At 35.0% G+C, this 18,706-nt stretch overlaps 1 protein-coding gene across 8 annotated transcripts in view; it reads left to right on the top strand.

The window, feature by feature from the left end:
• LOC125682295 (sodium bicarbonate cotransporter 3-like) overlaps nucleotides 1-18,706 on the top strand; it is a 54,901-nt gene that overhangs the window by 20,743 nt on the left and 15,452 nt on the right. For 3 of the 8 annotated variants that reach the window (XM_056156049.1, XM_056156050.1, XM_056156051.1), the window contains exons 3-11: nucleotides 3,184-3,321; nucleotides 5,664-5,799; nucleotides 7,629-7,789; nucleotides 9,560-9,775; nucleotides 10,816-11,003; nucleotides 13,199-13,222; nucleotides 16,727-16,969; nucleotides 17,221-17,480; nucleotides 17,722-17,896. In XM_056156049.1, coding sequence (XP_056012024.1) covers nucleotides 3,184-3,321; nucleotides 5,664-5,799; nucleotides 7,629-7,789; nucleotides 9,560-9,775; nucleotides 10,816-11,003; nucleotides 13,199-13,222; nucleotides 16,727-16,969; nucleotides 17,221-17,480; nucleotides 17,722-17,896 — 1,541 coding nt within the window. Of the gene's footprint in view, nucleotides 1-3,183; nucleotides 3,322-4,275; nucleotides 4,297-5,663; nucleotides 5,800-7,628; nucleotides 7,790-9,559; nucleotides 9,776-10,815; nucleotides 11,004-13,198; nucleotides 13,223-16,726; nucleotides 16,970-17,220; nucleotides 17,481-17,721; nucleotides 17,897-18,706 lie in introns of all 8 variants that reach the window. The other 5 variants (XM_056156047.1, XM_056156046.1, XM_056156054.1 and 2 more) reach the window with 3 other exon arrangements.

The following is an 18,706-nucleotide window of genomic DNA, read 5'->3' as shown; positions in this document are numbered from 1 at the left end:
AAAAAATTTTTTTTTTGAAAAACACACAAGCTAAAAACTAATGTACATGAAAACTCAAAACAATAAACGTAACTCAGACAGCTGAGACAAGTTTTAAAGAGTACAAACTCATTGTGATGTTCAGCTAGAAACATTATGTCGGCTCCCAACATCTCAGACACTTCAACCTGACTAGCAGATAATTGTATTGAATGCTCTTGTTCCCATTTTTGTGCACTTTATGTCAACAAGTGGGACAATTACCATCTGTTTTACCTTGCAAAAAGACTGGTGCACAGCCATGCAGGCATTGTGGGTAATTTTATATGTGGATGTTTTCATGTAAATGTGACATGTGAGAGACATGCAGCTGAATACCATTGTCTGTGATTGAGGGGGTGTATATGATAGAGGGTACAATTAGCAAAGCTACAAGGTTAAATGATAAGGTTAAGCAAATTATAGTCCTGGTATTATATAATCATAAGTGATTTAAATATGCTTACAAACAAATCTAGTATTCATCAAAAGGCAACGAATCCAAGGGCAGATATTGATGTGTTAGGTTTGTTTTTTTTTTACCTACATGCACATTTATTAGACATATACCATGTATGCATGTGAAAACAGCTTGTATTTACATTGTAAACATATGCGATATTAATCAATAATTATATTAACTGCAGCAAATGAATTCCCCTAAAGTCATTATTGTCATCTTGTGTGTGATATATGATTTTGTCAGACCTGTTTAGTACATAATCAGGCCATAAAAAATTAAGTAAATCTGGTTCTCAGGCCAGTTTTTCCAATATTTGATGCGGGAGGGAGGCATCTGGACAACATGTAACTTTAATAGATCTATACGTATCACAAAGTAAATGCTTTACATTTATCGGTGTAGCCTTTCAAACATTTCTGAGACTAAGTATTAAAAATTCTAAAATTAGAATCCAAAAAGAATTTTTTCCAGAAATCCCCCCCCCCTCCCCAATGCATCGGGATTTTTTAAAAAACTATTTTTAACAGCAAGAAATTTAGCCATGCAGCACCATTTGAATAGATGCAGGTGGGCCAAAGAACAAGATGATTAATTTCATGGCCTCTTATTCTTTTTTTAGGGGGATGAGTGGGTGCATGGGCACAGAATAATATTTACACCCTTTTAAAGTTATATGTACATGTTTAAAGAAGTTAGCGAGATAGTATTTTTATTATAATTTACAGGCATTCGTATTCCTATGTGTAGATTTCCCTACTACTTCATTACTATTAGCATGTCAGAGATTTCTACATAGATAATGAATCCTGTGGCTAATACTGCAAACTTTAGTTATTAATGTTGTATTACATTCAAAAGTTATTGAAATAGTAAATAATTTGATAATCCTATGGTAGTATTAAGAATGGATCGTTCTGCACAAAAAAAGGACATTTTAGTCTCGATCGGCATGTTTCCCCCATATTTGTTAATTTGACAAAAGCAAATCTTTTATTGTCTTGATATTTAGTAAATATTTCGGTCTAGCACAACTTTTCTTAATAGCATTGCAATGGATAACTGCTTTTATTAGAAATTATCTTTATTGTGTAGTACAAGTGGCACAGTATTTGTACAGCCCATCAGCACAATGTGCAGTGTGTATAGGTGGCACAGTGTACAGTTCATCAGCACAATGTGCAGTGTGTACAGGTGGCACAGTGTACAGTTCATCAGCACAATGTGCAGTGTGTACAGGTGGCACAGTATTTGTACAGCTCATCAGCACAATGTGCAGTGTGTACAGGTGGCACAGTATTTGTACAGCTCATCAGCACAATGTGCAGTGTGTACAGGTGGCAAAGTATTTGTACAGCTCATCAGAACAAAGAAGTCCAGAGAGCTTAAGTTTCATACTCCTAGCATCCATGTACAGATGCTGTAAATATAGCCAAGAAAAGTTCACAATGAACACTGCATGTTTCTGATGCTGCACTTTACTTGTTCTTTCCAGAAGAATGATCCAGCTAGTTTCATAGTACATATACACTGTATGTTTTTAAATGGTCAATTCCCAAGGAATTATTCACCCTACATGAATAAAACTGCTATACATGCTTACTCCTCCTAGGCACCTGATCCCACCTCTGGTATGTCCAGGGGTCCATGTTTACCCAACTCTCTATTTTGTATTGCTTATAGGAGTTATGAGATTGATCACTGTTTGTTATCTTCACCTTTCATGATTCAAACTGCTATGAATGCTGTTGCATCTAATGAAGATGCATATGACCATTCATGAATCAGATACCTTGAGGAGCAAAATTATGAATGAAAACCTGGTGCTCGGTGCATTGTTTCATGTGCAACAAGAATCTATTTGCTTTAGGGGTAGGAATCTCAACCATTTTAAAGACATTTGAACAATTGAAAATTGATGGGTGTTGTGATGACACTGGGGCACCTGTCAGAATACTCAATGCATCTTGATATGTCCAGCAGGAATATTTATTAGGAATATATATGATGTAGGGGCCAGGGCCTCAATTGTCACAGTTGTTTTAAATAGGGTTTGGGATGACCCCAGGGCAATTGCTCAACAGAATGAGAAAACTCTATGCATCTTGACAAAAATGCAGCAAGAATATGGTGTAGGGTATGTTATGTGGTAACTATTGTGGCTTCTTTGCTAGTTACACAAGTACGACGGAGGGTATATTTAATGGCAAACACTTGCCTGTGGGTATTAATGTCGTATGACAGCATCTAATTAAAATTTTATTTTTAACTTAACACTCTTCTCTCTTTATGGTATATAAACTAGATTATATATTTTGTAGCATACAGTTCCCTTCCTTAGTACATTTAAAAAACAAAGTGTATAATGTCATGCTGATTTACGTGAACCTTGAAGTTTTTGATAATTTAAGTTCATCCTGGGAATCTCCTTGCATTAAACTGAAACAATGCATTGCTCTTTATGAACTTTAACTGACCGGGCAAGCTCTGTTGTCCTCTGACAGTTGTCTGACTATAACATTGATTGTGTTCTCTCTCTGTAGATCACAGTAACTGACCGGGCAAGCTCTGTTGTCCTCTGACAGTTGTCTGACTATAACATTGATTGTGTTCTCTCTCTGTAGATCACAGTAACTGACCAGGCAAGCTCTGTTGTCCTCTGACAGTTGTACGACTATAACATTGATTGTGTTCTCTCTCTGTAGATCACAGATCTGCTGATGCAGTCTACATTGGGTTACATGTGCCAAAAAGAAAACATCGACGTCACAAACAACGCAGCAAACACCGGAGAGTGGAAGGGGACAAAACGCAAAGCAGCCAGCCAGAGGTCTTCCAAGACGGTAAACAGAGGATTGTGATAGCTAACTTAACCTCAGAAATATTATTAGCTCACCTGAGCTGAAAGCTCCATTGTGCCTTTCTGATCACTTGTTGTCCGTCGTCCGTCTGTTTATCTGTAAACTTTTCACATTTCAACTTCTACTCAAGAACCACTGGGCCAATTTCAACCAAACTTGGCAAAATGTATCCTTTAGTGAACTTTAAAGTTTGTTCAAATGAAGGGTCATGCCCCTTCAAATGTGAGATAATCGCAAAAATAGAGTGGGGTCTTTAAAAAAATCTTCTTCTCAAGAACCACTGGGCCAGGAAAGCTGAAATTTACATAAAAGCTTCCTGACTCAGTGCAGATTCAAATTAGTTAAAACCATGACCCGGGGGGGGGGGGGGGGGGGGGGGGGGGGGGGGGGGGATATGGTCCAAGGTGACTCAGGTGGGCGATGTGGCCCATGAGCCTCTTGTATATAACATAAGCTGATGTAACATACCTCAGAAATATTTATATATAACATAAACTGTTGTAATATACCTCAGAAATATTTATATATAAACATTCCTCATAAAAACTGGTGTAACACACTCGGAAGTATTTGCTGGAAGGGAAAGTGTAAAATATGATAAGCTTTTGGTTTTGGAAACTTTTTAAAAAGAATTACCTCATCAAGCAATAATATTGCCATTTTGGTGTAAAACCACAGGGAGAATGATCTTAAAACTCCTACAGGACTCCAATGGCTTGAAGCTAACTTTTTATGTCACCAGTTCAGGCGGACTCATGGGGTATAATTTCAACCAGTCTGCAGAAAAATTTACCAGTCCAACAGTTTTCCAGAAATAATTAAACATATTTCGTTAATGTTATTAAAATGAAATTTAACTCAATATGCCTCAGACAATATTGTAACACTTAAATGTGGGATTTATATTTACGAACCAGATTCGTCTAATATTTACAGATCGAAACATGCCAAATGTGTGTAAGTATATTTTCCAAAATGATGCTTTAGGAAATTAACCAGTTCCATCGGACTGACTAAAACAAATGTATGTCAGTCCGCCAGACTTTTAACCATGCAGTCACAGACTGCCCTGACCTATAGATTGTCAGTGTTTTACCACTGGACAACTGAGCTTAACCAATCACAGCTGTTCCTCAAAAACGTGTTGATTTGCTGTGTACTGTGACTTGTGATTTTAATGAGTGAAGCTTAGTTAGTGCAACACAAAAATGACACATTAAAATTATTTTTCATAATCTGCCAGGAATACAGGTATACTAATATGCATACAATACATTTGAACAAGTCAATAGTCAGTGACAAGATGTCACCTCAACTTTTTACATCAAAGCAAAAAAAAAAAAGAAAAAAAAAGAGAGAATAATTTGAGTTGGACATGTATGAATGAGTTTGTCGCATTTTTAGCAAATCAACAATATTTTCAGGCTATCCAAGACAAAAAAAATCTGAAAGGAAAATGAATGTATGACTGATTGTTGTTAATGTATTTGTGACGTGCTTCCTTTGGAAAAGTTGCATTGATGTGTAATTTGTTGATAACAGAACCAATATATGGGTACGGTGATGGAGACTGGGGAGGAAAGAATGTGCGTTGATTGCAGACCGCTGCTCTTTTATAGGCTCATTGATAGGCTGGTTGATAGACTATACGTGTTTATGTTGATAAACGTCCCCAGTAGAATGTGGATGTAGAAAGATGATAAACATGTCCCCAGTAGAATGTGGATATAGAAAGATGATAAACATGTCCCCAGTAGAATGTGGATATAGAAAGATGATAAACATGTCCCCAGTAGAATGTGGATAGAGAAAGATGATAAACATGTCCCCAGTAGAATGTGGATATAGAAAGATGATAAACATGTCCCCAGTAGAATGTGGATATAGAAAGATGATAAACATGTCCCCAGTAGAATGTGGATATAGAAAGATGATAAACATGTCCCCAGTAGAAAATATGGATAGAGAAAGATGATAAACATGTCCCCAGTAGAATGTGGATATAGAAAGATGATAAACATGTCCCCAGTAGAATGTGGATATAGAAAGATGATAAACATGTCCCCCAGTAGAATGTGGATATAGAAAGATGATAAACATGTCCCCAGTAGAATGTGGATAGAGAAAGATGATAAACATGTCCCCAGTAGAAAATATGGATAGAGAAAGATGATAAACATGTCCCCAGTAGAATGTGGATATAGAAAGATGATAAACATGTCCCCAGTAGAATGTGGATATAGAAAGATGAGACTGTTGTTAGAATTTTGTGTAATATTCTCAGTAAGGTGGGTTGTTCATCAGTGATCTGTCTTCTGTTGTAGTTACCAACCCGGCCCAGCGAGTTCAGTTCTTGTTGGGGGAGGATGAAGATGAAGAACACAAGGCTCACGATTTGTTCTGTGAGATGGAAGAACTCTCCTATAATGGAGACCAAATAGAGTGGAAGGAATCTGCGAGGTATGAAAGGGCCCATGGAAGAAAAATCAGAGTCAGACTTGGCCCATTTTAAAGTTTTGCTGCCATTTTCCGTAGATATTGTTGAAAGCTATCGACTCCTGACTCGTGTGTAGGCCTGTTCAGACTGTCCATTTGGTAATTAGTAAGAATAGTTTTTGCTTACTGCAGAGCCATCAATATTTCATCTTTTGCTTAACAAAGAATAAGGTAGATGTGTGAACAGAAGACATTATTTTAGACGAGCTTGATAATGTAGCTTCAGAGAAGTACATACTGGCAAATATAATGAAGTTTTGTGAGTAGGAGACTGCTAGATAGACAATTATGCTTTGCCTATGCTATATGGCTTTCATGTAGGATGATGCTGTGTCTCCACTGAAATAAATGCAGGGTTGGTTTTGTTCTTTATACCTTTATCTGAATGACAAAGATTACTTTCTACTCGGCCAATTGATTTTTTAAAGAAAATATTTAGATGAAAATAATCCTAAGTGACTGAGTGTTTGCATCATTACGACAAAAAGAATGATGACATAACATAGCGATTGTAGTACTGTGATGTCCCCTGTGACTCATCATCTGTTGTATGAGCTATGTAATATGTGGTAACGACACATTATTGCCATTGAGCTTTACTTTACTAAAAGGAGAAAGTTTGTGTGGCTTAGTTCTGTATCCATCATCATGAAATGGTTAAAACATTAAGACTGAAAGTAAATATTGAGCGACGATGTTCAGCAGACACGTGATTTAGTATAAAATAGCAAATATGAAACTGTCACCATGCAAAGGGTGACCACGGAGTGTCCAGTGTCCGTAGAGTGTCCGATGTTAACACTAATGCTAACACGTGTCGTGAAGTATTCAGGCTTAAAGTGTCACAGTTCATGCCCTCATGTTTTTTCAAAAATTAAGTGTATTTATTAGATATCACTAGCCTTGAATGGATACATTTTCAATGAGATTAGAAATCTAAATGTCTATATATATAATCATATATTTACATTTCCAATGTTTTTGCCTTCGATATCTTTACAATTTGTTATGATAGTCACTTCCTCATGGATGTGCTGTAGTTGTGAACAGTGTAGATATGAATACAGATAAATATAGTTCATCTATTTTAACAGCTAGGAATTCAGACAGAAGCAAAACCAGAATGTGAAAATAAGAAATAAATACATAAGGGTATGAAATGCAAGGCTTCAAATTCGCATAATTTTCATCAAGTGCTAATATGCTTTATAAGCCAGTTTGAAGCATTGCCGTTTATACCCTCATGAATTTTCAAATTTTTTAATGATTCATCGAAAATGTATATTCACTTTCATTGCATTGTCTGTTATCACATTTTCATGTTCATTTTTATGTCCCCATAATCAGAGATTCACGGCATATAGATTTTGTTCTAGCTGTCTATATGTTTGTCCGCAAATACTTTAACCTTGGTCATAACTTTTGAATGGTTAGTGATAGGGCTTTCATGTTTCGCATGTGCGTTCCTTTTGTCAAGATCTTTTGTTGGGTAGCAAAAAGAAAAAATTTTTTACCTCATGACCTTGGAGTTTGACCTATTTTTGAAAAACTTTTAACTTTAACCATAACTTTTGAACAGTTACTGCTAGGGCTTTTATATGTCACATGTGTATTCCTTGTGACAAGACCTCTCTCTTTGTACCATATGTGTTTGACCTCTTGACCTTGCAGTTTGGCCATGTGGGGTTATCAATGTTTCACAAATGCATCTTGTTTGTCACATTTAAAGTACCTGATATATCATTCTGAGGAAATTGAATTTTGTCTTAAATTTATCTTATTCTTGATTTCAGGTGGATTAAGTTTGAGGAGGATGTGGAGGAAGGTGGAGAGAGGTGGTCCAAGCCACATGTGGCCACGCTGTCCCTCCATTCTCTGTTTGAACTTAGGTGTAACATCCTTAATGGAACAGTGATGTTTGATATAGAACCGTATGACTTACCATCCCTAGTCGGTAGGTTTGTTTTTGATTGGTTCTAATGTACATCAGAAAAATTTTCATTGGATGATTTATAAAAATTTGAATAGTGAAATATGGCCTGAAGAAAATAGATGAAAATGAAATACTTGGGGCTTAAAATAAAAATTTATTTGTTTGATGTACTCCGACCGACCCGTGAAATTTGCCCCGACCCAATCGTTTTTTCCACACTTTGAAAATTTTTAATTTTTTTTTTTTTTTTTTTGCTCCTTGGAAAGTAGACATTCTTCGAATTAGTTTTAAACTTGATGCCATTTTTTTGGACTAGTTGTTTTACAGAATTTTTGTTACACTGTATCAAAATGTTCTTTGGACATCTTTCGGTTCTACTTTCACTTTGATAATGACCATTTCTTAATCTGGGAACTTTTCAAACACTTATCTATATGAACTCTTAAACTGAGACAAACGAATGGAACATGATCGTCACAACAAACTGAACGATGCGGAGAAGTCGGCATTAAAATTATATTGGGCAATATTAAAACTGATTGTAAATTGCCATCATCATGTAATTCACTTGGATATTCATGGATCACATTTATGTGTTTAAGTGATTACTATTATGAATGTCGAACCACAAATAGAAGAATCAATCGGTGGTAATAAAAAGGGGTGTTAATTTACTGGTAGAGGTCCTCATCCATGACGAATACAAAACGTCCTGAGAAAATTTCAGAAGACATTGGAAGATTTACGTGTATAATATACAATGTGTACAAAATGAATGTTCTAAACTCTATTCTGTCTGGCAGCGTTATGTGTTTAATGAAAACATCAGTAAATTTGTAAATCTGATTTCCATGACATTCAAAAAAAAAAAAAAATACCGACCTACCTACCCAACTTGAAAAATGTGGGTCGGAGTACATCAAACAAAATTTTTTTAATGATGGCCTAGTAGAGGATTTTTGCTGCACTTGTGCTTAGTTTGGATTGTGTTTAGTTTGTAGTCCATTATCGGTAGTTTGGTGAATGTGATAATTGACAAATTAGAAGTATTTTAATAATCAATTACAGTGTATATGCACTGTATTCATCCAGGACATCTGTACGGAAGGGTCTTGTAACAAATTCTGTTTCATTGGGGATCGTTTATATTGGTGCTGCCCATCTAATCACTATAAAATAAACTTCGAGGGTCACATTCCAATTATTGATGACATTAGAAAGACAACCAAAGCAGTAAAGCTGTAAGTTTTATCGATACAGTACAACCTGTCTAATGCTCTGGAAGACAAGTTTTGTATCAAGTTAGACAGGTTGTCAGGTTGTGCAGTCTGGTTAAGTTTCTGTAGATGTTGATATGTCCGTGCCATGAAAGGCAATGTAAAGCCTCCACCAAATTTTCTTTGCTTATTAATTAAATTAAACTATATCAATTGGAAATTAATGCAGTTTTTCTACTTTGAACCATAAATTGATATTGATAAGCCACTTGGGAGTGGAGCTACCTGAAGTGTTGTATTGGGGTGCTGATTTGTCACAAAAGGTAAAATCAGGTATTCATATCTTCAAACTTTAATGTATTATTGGGTAATCTTGATATTGAAAGGGTCACCAGGATAGATTTTTAGGTGTGCAGCAATCTGATTAAAATCAGCTCCTCGATCCACTCCTTTACTTTTATGTTGTCGCCATACGAGGAGCGGATAGAGGAGCTGAGATTGAGATGTACAGTTTATAAAAATCTTTTCTGTGTCCTTCAGGATGTGATTTATAATATTGGGGTACGTTTAACAGAGTTGGTGGTAGACACAATGGTTGCCAGCAAACAGTTGGAGGAGAACTTGAAGGAAAAATTTATAGAAACTATGCTGATCCGACATCGACATCAGAACCAGAAAAAGCCCCAGAGATTGGACGAAAATGGAGGCAGCAAAATACATCTCCCACTTATCCGATCATTTGCGGAAATCGGCAGGAAAAGTTCTGAGCCAAAGGCTCTTCATAAACATGGTAAAATAAAACCTTAAATCTGCATTGTTGATATACACTGGCCTTTTTATGCTGTAAACCTCATTTCATTTGTGTGCCAGAGATAACCACAAATATTGTGCACCCCCCCCCCCTCCTTTCTTGTGACTATTTGTTGTTGCCACTTCATCACCTTGTTCATTTGTGAGGTATAAATGTTAATGACTCACTTGAAATATTGCTGTGGTAGTCACTTTGTCTATCTGTGAAATAACAAAATGGATAAAAGTCGGTGCACAGTAGAGATGTACTCCAACAAGAGCCTCGGTTAACGTTCCTTATATACCTCGTTAAGCAGCGCCAATTCAAAAGTATCTCGCAGTGAACCTCTAGCATGCTGGAGTAGGTAGTGGTTGTATCAAGGTGATTCTTTCATTTCATAATCAAGTACACTAAGGCGGTGTGTTGAGCTTGACATGTAAATATATACATGTAGATACAAGATAGTGACATTGTGAAACAAGAATATGCAAATAGAAAAAATTTCATTGATTATTCCAAGATCAAAATCATGTGTCTCTATTTGCTGTTATTTAAGGAATGAAATCAATTTCTACACATTTTATAGGATATAAAATAAGTCGGAATACTGATAGTTATGCTTTGTAATTTATTTTAAAGTATTCGATGTAATTTGACAAATAGTTATAAAGTATGATTTAATTTTAAATGACATGGAGTAATATTGCTGTGTCAACAAAACAGAAACATTGGAGCAAAATGCATTGTGATGTCATTCCCAGAATTTCATATGGCACATCATCTCAGTGTATACAGAACAAAAAACATTGATGAAGTCAAATGAACCAATCAAATTGTCTTACAAATGGAATTAAATTATGAACATGTAATAGGCTGTATCATCGTCAGAACCCTTGGTTTTTCTCTCTGTTAAACTGCATTCAATGCAGTGTAATGGAGAGAAAACCCGTGCGTTCCAACAATGAGGCCATATATGAGTGGTTTTGACCTGTAAAAATTCTTTGGATACCCTAGTTTTTCATATTTGTATGTACATGTAGCTGAGGACCCAGACAACCCTACACAGGCTCTAAAGAACAGATTCAAAAGTGCCAAAAGTTCTCCAAATTTCCATGCTCCAGACAAACAGAGTATACCCAGTCGACTGGATCACCACACAACATATGCAGGGAGCTTATCAGCCAATCAGAGCAGCAATGACCTGTTAACTCGGGACTCCTCTCACAAGGTTAGATCACACAGGGGATAAATTCAAAGTTCAAAAATTATTTTACAACTTTTATTTGGTAAGAGAATTCTCTGTAAATACTTTAGAAATTAAATATAACAAACTACCTGCAATCTTCAAACATTTTGTCTCCCTTGCAAAGAGCAATGATTTTTAGTTTTTTTTTTTTTTTTAGTTTTTTGGTTTTTTTTTCTTTTTGAGATGCTAATGAAGCTAGATGATTCTGTATACACAGAGGCAAACTTTGTTCTGTATTAGGATCAATAGAAGAGTCCGGCAGAAATGATAGAAACATTTTTATCCTGTTGACCATTTGTAAAGGTGTTTCGTGTAAAGCTTCCCAATCTTAGAATGTGACGTGTTGAAGATTTATGTGTATTAAGATCCTTTTGGAGAATAAAGTCTAAACTTAAATATATGTTGTGCTTAAGCAACTTCCTCTTGCATTCCAATATCCTTGGTTATAAGTATATATATAAGTGAAATGTTTGTCATGTTCTGATGAGTTTCTGTTAAATTTTTAGTTAAAGTTACGGCCCCTTTATAAAGTGGCGGTAGGTTGTTAGGGCAGAGTTATGTGGGGTGTCCAAGCTTACTGTGAGTTTATGTATCTCCTTGGTTACAGAGATTCATATCAGTATTAACATCACAAATTTAACATTTGTGGGAATAAAACTCTATTCTTGAAGTGTTCCATAACAGTCACCTATTAGTTTGCTTAGGTTTGTTGTATAACACTCTAAAATTTACAAATATACACCGAAAACTCTAGATGAAGTTTTTTTGTTGTGTTGAGAGTAATCTCTAAATTCTGTTTGCTTTGTTGTGTAGATACTGACAGATTATAACACCTAGAGCATGAAACCCTGTAGTATGCTTAGTACTCTTAAAGACATAATTTAATCGTAAACAATAAAAATACAATTTTAATAATGATACATGTATATTTTCTAACACTGATCATGTCAAGATATGGTTGTTCTTTGCTGATTATTGAACTTTTATTCTGTGGGTTTTTAGAATGTGGACCAAATAATAAAATTTTCTATTGCATTTCCAAAACTGTTTAGGGTGTAAGGGTAAGTAGATAAGATAGAAGCTGTTTGTATTGTCACTGGCAATTTTACAACTCGGTATCCACAGTTTAACATTACAATTGAGGTTTAGATATTGTGAGAGTTATTTCCCTTTTCATTACACGTCTTCTCCCACCAGAATTTTTGTTGTATATGGGTCACATTAACTGTTATAGCAGCACACATCTCAAGACATCTGTACAGAGCACCTGATAACTGTCATCAGTCTGTTTTCTTTAATCGATACAAAAACATTCCAGTCTTGTTCCTGCTCTATCAATATATATTGTAACACTGCGAGTGAAATGATTTTTCCGTACTTTATTGAATCTCTTGTCCGGTGTTAGCCACTGTTTTCAAATTTTATCTTGTCTGCTGTCACTACTTTGAAATTTTGTCATGAGATGAGAAGAAAGACGCAGAAAATTGTGTCTAGTATACAGGAAAATTTCCCTTCATTCCTAGAATTCCAACTATTATGGACTGTCATCATTTCCATTTACTGAATGATTTGACGGTTTTAAAGTGGAGTTGTTAGTGATATACAAGTATATGCAGTGTAATTTGGATTTTTCCATCCTTTCTTTATGGAAAAATATTGTACAGCATGCCTTTATCTTCAACAAAACGTCCATACCTGTCTGAATGTCTAAATTATTTTGGGGAAAAAAAACCTCAGCTCTTCTATATGTTATGCATATATGCGTTACTCTATTGTAATTTTTTTTGTTGGAGTGCACAGTATATCCCGTACTTTTAAGTCTTTCTATCGTCCCGGAATGATGACTGTTAAGTCCTGTTTTAGGGCCTTTCTCGTTAGTCGGATCAATTCTTTGGAGAAAATTGTCTGTGTATTGTTGCACTCTTTTCACTTTTTCTCTTTATTTATCATATGTATATAAAAGATGGAAAAAAATTCAGATTTTCCCCTATGATGTGCGGAAGAAAATGAAATGGTCATTTTGAGAGACTTATTAGGATAAGTTGAAAACATTAAAACTCCAATTATTATTTTTAGATTTATTTAGTTTTGTTTTTGAAATGTTTAGCTGAACATTATATAAGTAAATTGTATAGATATGATGAGAAGGTTCACTGTGTGTGTGTGTAAACTTTCAGGACTTGAGCCACATGAGCAGTCATGTAAGAGAGCTTGATTTTACATCAAATCCACATCTGTAATGAATTTGTTGTATATTTTACCATTGTTAGCTGAATTAGTTCATCTGTATTCATCCTAGTATGTCATCTCATGGTTATGCCATTTTATGCTAAAAAAGAAATGAAAATGAAGAACTAGTTAGGCCCGTAGGAAGAATAAGAAATGTTTTACTAAATGTTTACCTGGGTTAGTATTTTGGAATTCTGCATGTAAAGCTTATAGACATCTAAGAGAGAGAGACCAAAAAACAAAAAGAAGATTCATGACAATATTTCTGTTATTGGAATTGTATATCTGTGTGAGAAACAAAATGATAAAACATAAAAATTACTACATATTGAAATAATCTCTGAATATAAATTCTTGCTCTGTTGTTATATATCATATACAGAGTACTTCTTATGGGCCTAATGCTGTTTTCTCGTCAGCTGTGGCTACTTAGCATTCTGCATGCCTAAGTGTAGCTACATAACCAGTACCAAAATGTTACACAGAACCATTTTTATAAACTAGAGCTCCTCAGAACTCAGAAGCATGATTTGTCTTTCATTTTCATCCCTTGATTTGTCTGCTCATGTCGTTGATAGATTTAACAGAGCATGTATTTTTTAGGATGTGATGAATAGTAAATTTTATTTATTTGTGAAGTGTTGCTAAATTTATATTCACATTTAAAATGTACTGGAAAATTAAATCAATTTTTTTTTAAGTAGTGGGAAAGAAAGGGAGAAAAGAAAGACAACTGCAGTGTTACTGACCTGTATGAGTATCTGTAACACTATTGCATGAGTTAGATTACATTGTAGTGGAGGGCTAGGTCATGACGTTTGGTTACCTTGGTAACCTTCAATGAATTAACCTTGCAGGTTTATTTAACTCTCATGAACATGACTTTGCAGATTACTAACCCATGAGAACATGAAATAGCAGATATTGTAACATTTTATCATCAGTTTCACTGGTACTTGGTTGACACTAAATGCAAAGAGCATATGGCTTTATTTTTATTTGTATGCAAAAGCATGCGTTTATTTCTGAAAGTACAGAATCAAATTGGGGTCCTGGCAGTTAATGGACACGTGAGATTGTGCTAAAACTGTCAGTTCATGTATATTTTAAAAACTCTACCAACAGCAGCATTTCATTCAAGCTTGCTTACTATTTGCAGAACTGTTTATGCATTTCTGACACACTGTGTGTAATCAGATTTCTTTAATTTTCTCCCCATAATTTTGACATATCTCTTATGAAAATTTTACTTTTAATTCTGATAAACTGTTCCTGTAATTATAGATATTTCACCTTTTTTAATTTTATTTCAGTGCATCTCTGTTTAAATAGCAAATAAACTTTTAAGGAAGAAAGATACCTTTTGACCCTATCAGGCACTTTCTGTTGAAATCCTTATCTGTTTTTAAGAAGAATACCATCAACAAAGGAAATTGATAGGGTCAAATACAGTACACAAGCACAGAGTTGTCTACTCCTTACTACGAAAAGTATAAAGTCCCCCCCCCCCCCCCCCCCCCCCCCCACCCCCACCCCACTAAAATGTATTTTAGAAATTGACCAACATATAACTGTTGGACAGACTGTCCAGTTTAGATTTTTGATGACTTGTAATGAGTTGCACTCAGCTGTTAGATTAATGAAATATCTGTGGACTGCTCCGTGATATCAGTGTCTGATTTACTAATGGACTGCTCCATGACATCAATGTCTGATTTACTGATGTACACTCCGTGACATCAATGTCTGATTTACTGATGTACTGCACCGTGACATCAATGTCTGATTTACTGATATACACTCCGTGACATCAATGTCTGATTTACTGATGTACACTCCGTGACATCAATGTCTGATTTACTGATGTACACTCCATGACATCAATGTCTGATTTACTGATGTACACTCCATGACATCAATGTCTGATTTACTGATGGACTGCTCCGTGACATCAATGTCTGATTTACTGATGTACACTCCGTGACATCAATGTCTGATTTACTGATGTACACTCCGTGACATCAATGTCTGATTTACTGATGGACTGCTCCGTGACATCAGTGTCTGATTTACTGATGTACACTCCGTGACATCAATGTCTGATTTACCAGTGATTTATTTTGTGCTTACTATTTGCAGAACTGTACTTGTAATTCTAAGACATTTAGTGTAGTCTGATTGCTTGTAATAATATTTTTTATAATTGTAACAGCTGTTAATGAAAAAAATATGTTATCCTGTATTAAGGGGTTGGATGACTGTACAGTATTAGACCCTAGTAATCTCCCTTGTTGATGGGATTCTTGTTTGGATATGTCGGTGTATTAACCACTGAGTTTGAGAAATGCCCCCCCCCCCCCCCCCCCCCACCCCCTCAGAGTCTCCACATAGCTTATGAATAGCCTCTTCTGATGAATAAAACATGACCAAAAGAAGAAAGTTAATTTTACTCAGAAATTGATCTCAAATAAAATCAGTTCTACTGACTTGTAAATGTTTTGAAATATGATTTTGAAAATGTATTTATGGAAGTTTATATTGAGCTTTTCTCTTCAAAGGCTATTATTTTAATGACAATATACTTCTTAGGACAAAATTATTATACATATATTATACATGGATATATTATATATATTTCTATATATGATTTTTCCTTCTGTGCACATTTATATCACATATCAGTCATTTGTATGCACATTAATTATTTTTTATTATTTGTAAATGTTATCTTTTAAATAGAAAGGTTTTTAGACATGTATTTGGAAATTATCAATTTGGCAGACACGATATCTTTAACTTAAAGGAAATTTACAAATGTACTAAAATCAGTTTAATTCATGACTGGCTTCTTTTAATTAAAACGGCTGTAGATTGCTTTTATGTAAAATTATAGATCCACATAAAAAAGTTTAGAAAGTGCATATTGGGATGTCAGTAAAATTGTTTTGTTGAGAAATTCTTCATCAAATTAAATGAAGATTTTGTCAGCGTATATTTCTTCCTTAAAGGTTTAGTTTTATCCTAGTTCATTGTTGTTATGTTTCAGCCTTATTTACATATAGGTATATTTAGAAATGGTTTATTTATGATAATTTTTATTATTATTATTAAATCCATATTTATTTATTTTATTAAGTGACATTTTAAATTGCTGGTAATATATATGAATGTTATACGTGTGATTGCAATTTTTTAAAATAAATAATACTACTTCTTTTCAAGTTACCTAATTCACTAATACTATATTTGTATTCTGTTAGTAGAAGTGAAAACTATTGAATGAGTATTACATTATGTGTATAGACCAGGTTTTTATGATCTGACACATCTAGATTTATATCATTCGAATAGCAAAATATCTAACATAAGTAATACAATTTTAAAACATTGAATATTTATGAAGATGCAGCTACAAACTGTAGACTAAGTTATGCCAAATAACATATTTTGATTCAGAATTTTCGCAATTGTTATAGAGTCTGCACTTTATGAAGAAAATTCCGCCAGGGGCAGAGGCGGCCAACATTCTGGTGGGTGAGGTGGACTTTTTGAATCACCCCGTGGTCGCCTTTGTCCGACTATTACATCCAATCATCCTGAGGGATTTGACGGAGGTTCCTGTGCCAACCAAGTTTGTGTTTGTGTTACTGGGTCCCATGGGAAACCAGAGCAAGTTCCACGAGATAGGACGGTCTATAGCCACACTTATGTCAGATGAGGTTTGTTTTCTGTAGTGATGTCTTATGTGTTGGAAGAAAAAAATCTGCCTAAACCTTGTCAAAAAAATTCACATTTAGATCCACTTCTTTGTCAAAAACAGGATATGTATATTGGATCCACCTCAAAATCAAATCTTTTACTGTAGATTCCTAATTAAAAGCAATATCTGTATCAAATCATGAGACACTACCCTCGCAGATTCTAAAAAGTGTTAATAATTCATTTTTACTCATTTGCTTCTACAATACAGGTGTTCCATGATGTAGCGTATCACGCTCACAACAGAGATGACCTGCTGGCCGGGATTGACGAGTTCCTGGATCAAGTCACAGTTCTCCCTCCTGGAGAGTGGGACCCCAGTATTAGAATAGAACCCCCCAAACAGATCCCCTCTCAGGAGAGCAGGAAGAACAACTACTACACTCCTCCCCCTAAAACTGAGGGGGGAGACTCGGAGGTTGTAGAGGAGGAGTCAGACCATGTGGATGGGGCTCTTGTGAGAACTGGAAGGTATGTAGTGAGAACTGGAAGGTATGTAGTGAGAATAGGAAGTGTGATAATTGGAAGGTATGTAGTGAGAACTGGAAGGTATGTATTGAGGACAGGAAGTGTGAGAACTAGAAGGTATGTAGTTAGGAAGTACAGGAAGTGAAGGTTGTGTGTCTGAATCTTCCATTGTTCCAGTGCAAAAAAATGTCCAAAAGAGTATCGTCTTTGTGGGTATTTGCAATAACATTTAGGTGAATTACAGGTTGTGTGGAGGATTACTAGATGACATAAAGAGGAAAGTCCCGTTTTATGTCAGTGATTTTAAGGATGCTGCACACGTTCAGTGTCTGGCATCTTTCGTCTTTCTGTACTTTGCCTGTTTAACTCCTGTCATAACATTTGGAGGTCTGTTAAACGACGCCACGGGAGGATACATGGTACGTGCTCCTCCTATACTGTACAACATGTCCAAGTACATCCATTCTGTTGTGTACATCTATTTCCTATGAATTTATACAACATTCATATAATTATGTAACACCATAAACACTCTCTTTTAAGTTTGTTATATTTAGCTGTGTGATTCAGTTAGCTTCAGAGTAATGATTTAGTCAGCTATATCTTGATAGATTTCTTTATAGTTTAGGTTTGTTGTCAATTTCACTGGATAGATTGATTTCAGTGCAGAGTTTTGAGAATTAAAATCATACCCCTATTTTTTGTTGTATGTATACAAAATTTCAAATGATTTTGACCTGCTTCTAATGATATTATGATTTTGTTGTGATAGATTTTTGGCCTGTGTGTTATATAGATAATGCTTATCTCTATTTTTCTGCTGTCATCATTAACTAATTTTGACTATACCCACAGCAATGTAGTGTTTGATGTGTCGTTTGGTAAGATGGTGGTAGATAGATAAACAGGATGTTATCTGTTGAAGTAGTATCAGATTCACAGCATGCTAGTCTCAGGTTTCTAGAGCTGCACTTCATTATATCTTTTATGGAGATTAATATGAAATTAATCTCTGACTGTGAGTAAAATTTCATTTGAAAAAAAAATGTACTATTCTCTAGAAGGATTGAAATTCTCCTTTTTTAAAACAAGAGAAATATTTTCCAAAATCTGTTTTACGCGAAAGGAAAAGAAATGATATCTTGTATTTCTTTATTATTTAGTATACATGCTTATTTTAATCAGAGAATATTGTAGTCACTCTCTTTCAGTATCTCTTCATTCATTCC

The sequence above is a fragment of the Ostrea edulis genome, chromosome 2 (genome assembly GCF_947568905.1).
Source record: "Ostrea edulis chromosome 2, xbOstEdul1.1, whole genome shotgun sequence".
Classification (NCBI taxonomy): domain Eukaryota; kingdom Metazoa; phylum Mollusca; class Bivalvia; order Ostreida; family Ostreidae; genus Ostrea; species Ostrea edulis.
This window is presented reverse-complemented; position numbering and strand designations above follow the sequence as displayed.